This window comes from Triticum dicoccoides, chromosome 1A (assembly GCF_002162155.2).
Source record: "Triticum dicoccoides isolate Atlit2015 ecotype Zavitan chromosome 1A, WEW_v2.0, whole genome shotgun sequence".
NCBI classification, from domain to species: Eukaryota; Viridiplantae; Streptophyta; class Magnoliopsida; order Poales; family Poaceae; genus Triticum; species Triticum dicoccoides.
Window position 1 is genome coordinate 515,518,098 of NC_041380.1, and position 6,142 is coordinate 515,524,239.

The window sequence follows — 6,142 nt, forward strand, 5'->3', positions numbered from 1 at the left end:
GGATGGCTGGGTCACTCAATCATAGGGAGTTATGATAACAGCATGACCCCTGAAGTTCCATGGTCCTTCTTGCATTACCCTCCCCCTCACTCCATCATTGGGAGTTACGATAACAGCATGACCCCTGAAGTTTCATGGTCCTTCTTGCATTACCCTCCCGCAAGGCCCCAACCACCAAGGCAACGAAGCCGAAGAGTGTAGAGGTTCGGTTACACAGGCTTGAAGTTGACTTCCTGCGCAAGATCCCCAACGGCTTTAGAGACCAGATGGGCCAGATGCGTGGTTGGCCTTCTCGCGAAATGTGGGCCAGATGGCATTTCCGTTATTACGTTACGGGGTTCCACAGCGCAGGAAACGTGATAATCCTTCCGAGACCGGTACCGCAGCTGGAAACTTTCCTTTCCAAGAACCAAAGAACCCCCAACGGCTACTTTGTGCCGCCGCCGCCGCCTCAACCACAGCCGCCCGCTTCTATAAAGCTTCAGGTCTCTTCCGTTCGCCCCAACGGCTCACAGCGGTAGGAGGAGAGAGGCATCGGAGCGAGAGGCCCGCCGGAGGAGTAGCACCTCGCCGGTTCTCGAGATCTTCGAACGGAGCTGGAACAGCAAGAAGTCCCCATGGCGACCAGGCATAACCAGCACGCGGCTGCCGCTCCGCAGCCGGCCAACAGAGGTGAGCCGCCCGCCCGCCCGCCGAATCTCTCTTTCTCGCCGCGCCGCGCGGGGGACGACCGCGCTAGGGGTTCTTGATTTCTCGATTTGGTCCTGCCTGCGCCGTTGGGTTTCTTGCGGCTTGTTTCGTTCGAGTTCTTGATCTGTTCCGTCTTACGAGTCTGATTCGCCAAGATCGGATTTTTAGTTCTCGAGTTCTTGATTTCTAGTCTGATGCGAGCGTCAAAGAAGCGATTCCTTGATCTTTACTCATGTTTCTCTTTCGTCATGTTCAGGTGCCGCAGTACCGGCAGGGAAGCAGAAGGACGCCGCCGCCGGCGGCGGCCGCCCCGGCGCGGGAGGAAACAGGCGGGTCCTCGGGGACATCGGCAACGTCGTCCACGCCCACGTCCTCGGCGGGTAAGAAAATCAATCAGCGCAAGGATCGAATCCCGTCCTGCTTTTCTTTCTTCCCTTCTTTGTCCTGAACTGAACCCGGTCTTGTTCGCTGCAACAGCAAGATCCAGCTGCCGGCGGGGATCAATCGGCCTATCACCCGGAGCTTCGGCGCTCAGCTCCTGAAGAAGGCCCAGGCCGATCCATCTAAGGTACAGACAGACACGAGCCCCCTTTCCGATCTTCCAAAGCAATTTCTTGATGATGGACTCTAATCTAAATCGCTGTTGTGGTTTGCAGAACGGCGTACCTGTTCCTCCAGCAGCGCGTGCCGCCCCGAAGCCGGTGGCCAAGAAGGTCCCTGTCAAGCTCAAGCCCGCCGCCCCTCGCCCTGAGCCGGCCGCCAAGATCGCCACCGGCTCCGACGAAAACAGGAAGCCATCAGAGGTCGCCGGCGGCGGCTCTGCCCCCAGGAAGAAGGTCGTCCACACCCTCACGACCGTGCTCAACCATCGGTCCAAGGTGAGCGACCCGGCCCATCCAACCAACCCCTCTGTTGTCCTAAACTCTGCTCATCCCAGTGCCTTGACTCTGCTCGCGTGTTCTTGTGAATGGCAGGAGGCCTCAATCGATGACATCGACAAGCTGGACGGCGACAACGAGCTCGCCGTCGTCGACTACATCGACGACATCTACAGATACTACAAGGAGGCACAGGTAACCACAAACCTCCCTCTTCAGCAATTGTCTGCTCAAGTGACACACCGCAAGCAACTGTTCTGACGATGCTCACCAATCTGTGTTGTGTTGCAGCACGAGTGCCGGCCGATAGATTACATGGGCATCCAGCCCGAGATCAACCCCAAGATGAGGGCAATCCTGATAGACTGGCTAGTGGAAGTGGGCCATAAATTCGAGCTCATGCCCGAGAGCATGTACTTGACAATGTACGTCATCGACAGGTTCCTCTCCTTACAGGCGGTGCCTCGGCGGGAGCTGCAGCTCGTCGGCATGGCTGCCATGCTCATCTCCTGCAAGTATGAGGAGATCTGGGCGCCCGAGGTATATATGGCCCAAACACTTTCTCTCATCCCCTTAATTTGCATCCATAGATCACCTGCTCGTGTCTGTCTGTCTGTCGGTCTGTGAAGGAACTCTGAATCTGAAGTGGCGGTTTGCTTTGTGTTTGCAGGTAGACGATTTCATATCCATAGCCGACTACTCGTACTCTCGGCAGCAGATCCTGTCCATGGAGAAGAACATACTCAACAGCATGGCGTGGAACCTCACCGTGCCCACCCCGTACGTCTTCCTGGTGCGGTTCGCCAAGGCCGCGGGGAGCGGCGACAAGGAGGTAAAAACGCATTGGACTTTTGATTCAGATATCTGAAGTTGCATCTCATCTTGTTGTTGAACGCAGCTTGAACATTTGCTGAATTTCGTTTCCTCCTCTTCTTGTTGTTGAACGCAGCTTGAGCATATGATCTTCTTCTTCGCCGAGATGGCGCTCATGGAGTACGGGCTGGTCACCGTGCGCCCCTCGCTGGTGGCGGCGTCTGCCGTGTACGCCGCCCGGTGCACGCTGAAAAGAAGCCCCGTCTGGACGGAAACCCTCAAGCACCACACCGGATTCGCTGAACCCCAGCTCCTGTAAGCCATACATTCGCTTGTCTGTCTGTAGTCTATACTACCTACCACCTGATGAAGATGAACTTGGCTGAATGAGCTGAAATTCATGAGAAATCTATCTGTTTGTTGATTTCAGGGAGCCTGCCAAGGTGCTGGTCATGGCGCACGCGGCTGCTCCGGAGTGCAAGCTCAAGGCCATCTACAAGAAGTACTCCTGTGAGCAGTATGGGCGCGTGTCTCTGCGCCCTCCGGCAGTGGCCGCTCCTCAGCGCCTGGCCTAGTCTGCTCTAGGAATTGCTGCTCGGCTTTCGATCTTGAAAGCTTGGTTGCTTACTGTTACTGTCTGTTCTGCTACTATCTGATATGATACACCAACTATGTTTGAATCGACTTCATTCAATAGCGATTTCCTTGGCTTTCGAATCAAGAGAGCTGGGTGTTGCTTACTCTGTATATACGGCACACCTGACCAGAGTGCACTACAACAATTCATACTAGTTTGAATCGAATTCAGAGCTGTGTTACTGAATAAGTTTTCCTGTTCTCACAAGTGGTCTTTGTTTCAGTTTGTACTTGTTACAGTTACCCAGTTACCTCTCAGCCGAAGAAACAATTAGCTGATCTGTGCAGAAACTTAAAATTGAAGTCATCTGAGAATATCTCAACAGCCATCTGAGCATGCTTTTTTTTGTGTGTGTGTGAATCATCTGAGCGTATCTTTGAAAGCTAGAAAAAACTGTTTGGACTTGCCACCACCTCCTTTCTGTACTTGTAAAAATCATAACATAGCTGAAAACTTTCTCTTCGTTTGGACTGAAATTTTCCATGTCCTTTGGTGGTATTGGTCAATTCACAGTTTTTTTCCTGAACAAACAATAATGTACTTGCAACTGTCTGGGCAATAAGAGACAACAGGAGTATTTAACCAAAAACTACCACAATTGATGGAAACGTGCCCAGAAACTACCACAATTGATGGAAACGTGCCCAGAAACTATCACTTTACAAATCGGTACTTCAGAATTTACAGGGGATGTGTTGTAATTCAGAGGAAAGGAGAAGCACAAATATACCACAGAGTGCAGAAAGGGAACCTCAGGAAAAATAAACAAAGAGGGTGAGGGACTAGAATTACAGCAACAATGGAAGTGAAAGTCATTCGAATTCAAATACACATTGTTCAAATGAACATACTAAGGGGCTGTTCGGGAGTCCACCAGCTCCCTGGATTTTAGGAATCTGGGAAGTACCGATTCACTCACTCCACAGTTTTGAACTAAAACTCCACCAACTCCGGGAGCAGCAGCGTGGAGCGGAGGGACTTCGAACAGTCCCTAAGTTTCTTTCAGAGTCTCTAACAACATTTCAATTATTGAGCCGTGAAATGTAACTGATGAAAGACGTGATATCGCTGCCCGATGAACCACCCACTTCGACCGCGGCGCGAGAAGCCTCTTTCATAAGCGAAGCTCTCCCCCTCGTGCCCTCACCGTCGTCACAATTCATGAGCCTCTTAACACCTTCATCAATTTCATCTCTTCCGATGACGTCATCGCCCCGGACCTTCTCCTTGAGGTTGTGCCCAACCTTCCACTCATCGACGATCAGCCGGCTATTGATCGGCTGGTCGAAAGCTATCGGCAGAGTCAGCATCGGCACGCCGGCGTAGAGCGCCTCCAGCGTCGAGTTCATGCCGCAGTGGGTGAAGAACCCCCAACCGAAGGATGGCACAACACCTTGAGTTGGTCACACCACGGGACGATCACACAGTGGCTTCCACGGATCAAATCGCGCACACCGGCGCATGCATCGCGGAGCACCCACAGGAACCTGACATTGCTCTGGGCCAGGCCAACGGCGATCTCGTCGAGCTGAGCGGACGACACCGAGAGGTAGCTGCCGAGTGAGACATACAACACTGAGTTCACCGGCTGCGTGTCCAGCCAAGCCATGTAGCCTTGCTCTTGTGAAGAACTGGCATTGTGTTCTTGGAGTACCATGAAGGGGATGCAAAGGCCAACGGCGAACACGGGGCAGCGGAGCTCTCGCCTTAGGGAGTCAATGGCGTCGCTCTCGAGCTCGTAGAAGGAGGTGAAGATGACACACTGTGCTTCAAGGACCTGGTTCAGCACTACCTTGTTGGAGTGTGTGGGCTCAAGATCGGCTAACCTGATTGACTTCAGGCCAGGAATGTAGCTCTCAATCAGACAAGAATCCTTGCCATCTGCAATACTAAGATCAACCATTGTTGTGGTGAAATCCCAACAAATTTGATTACGATCTGGAAAGTTTGGGTTGGAGAACTTGTACCTGAGTTGTCAGACACCGGAGAAGCGGTACCGTCGGCGGCCACGGGCAGGCGGTGGAAGTGGTACTGCACGGAGAACATGGTGACGCTGAGCGGCGAGAGGACGCACACCGGGACGCCCCTCCGGTCGCCGACGCGCACCGCCCAGGGCACGAACGTGTCGGCGACGATGGCCGCGGGCGCGGCCCCGAGCCGGTCGAGGAGGTGCTCGAAGGGAGCCTCCATCCGGGTGTACACGGCCTCGACGAACCCGACCATGTCGGCGGCGCGGCCGTGCTCGGAGGGGGCGACGTTGGGGATGGCCTCCAGGCGGACGCCCGACGGCGCGGGCCCGCCGCCGAGCAGGCCGAGCCACTCCTCGGTGACGACGATGGTGGAGGACACGCCGCCCCGGGCGGCGAGGACACGGCACAGGTTCAGCATCGCGTTGATGTGGCCGCGGCCAGGGTACGGCACGGCCACGGAGTTCGTTGGTCAGTGGCTCCGCGCGGCGGCCTCCTGCTCTCTCGAGGTAGTAGCTTGCTAGGCGGCGATCGAAGGCTCGAAGCAGAGTTCCTGTGAACTGTGACCATGGGGGATTCGGGATTCCGGCTGCCATCTTTCTTCTTTCGTGTAGGGGCCGAAAATACATTATTTTTACAGAGAAAATGCATCGGGATATCCACCAACGAACTGCACCGTTTGTCGTGCTCCGTTTAGGTCCTCCGTTCAAAATACATTTTTTTTGCGGGTGCAAAAAACATTATTTTTAGTTTACAGAGAAAATGCATAGAGAAAATACTCATAAATTTGTGCTCACATGTTAGGCTGGTGGAGGCTGGCTCGGTTTAGTCCCATATTGCTTACAGGAGGAGGCCATGACCAGCTTATAAGGGAGAGTATCCCTCCTTTCAGTCTGGACTTTTGGGATGAAATGAGCTCTCAAGTGACGTAAGGACCAGCATGACAAAACTGAAAAGATAGCAGCTTGGCACAAACGCTCGTCACCTCTCTCCGGCACCGACACATGTCTGATTTTCAAATCCACCCCCAACCATAGACCGATGGCCTCATCAGAAAAGTATCTGAAGAATCGTCATTGTCATCGCCGAAGCCAAGACAATAAACAATTTAAAAACATACACTACGAGGGGTAAAGACGATCCACACGCATGAATCC

General features: G+C 53.6%; 1 protein-coding gene and 1 pseudogene across 1 annotated transcript; one reads left to right on the plus strand and one right to left on the minus strand.

Annotated features, from left to right (window-relative positions):
- The first annotated feature begins 435 nt into the window (after positions 1-435).
- On the plus strand, positions 436-3,184 carry LOC119284821 (cyclin-B1-5-like). Its single transcript, XM_037563990.1, has 9 exons — positions 436-672; positions 947-1,070; positions 1,168-1,258; positions 1,347-1,568; positions 1,665-1,763; positions 1,860-2,108; positions 2,239-2,400; positions 2,518-2,696; positions 2,812-3,184. Exons 1-9 carry the CDS (start codon positions 618-620, stop codon positions 2,954-2,956), a joined length of 1,326 nt encoding a protein of 441 aa, XP_037419887.1. The 5' UTR covers positions 436-617; the 3' UTR covers positions 2,957-3,184.
- Positions 3,185-3,671: 487 nt separating this feature from the next.
- Positions 3,672-5,448, minus strand: LOC119354385 (annotated as a pseudogene).
- Between the last annotated feature and the right edge of the window lie 694 nt (positions 5,449-6,142).

Coding starts and splice junctions, on each gene's coding strand:
- LOC119284821 (XM_037563990.1), top strand. CDS start 618: ATGGCGACCAGGCATAACCAGCACGCGGCTGCCGCTCCGCAGCCGGCC. Junction 2,109..2,238: donor AGGAGATCTGGGCGCCCGAG/GTATATATGGCC, acceptor TTGTGTTTGCAG/GTAGACGATTTCATATCCAT. Junction 2,401..2,517: donor CGGGGAGCGGCGACAAGGAG/GTAAAAACGCAT, acceptor TGTTGAACGCAG/CTTGAGCATATGATCTTCTT.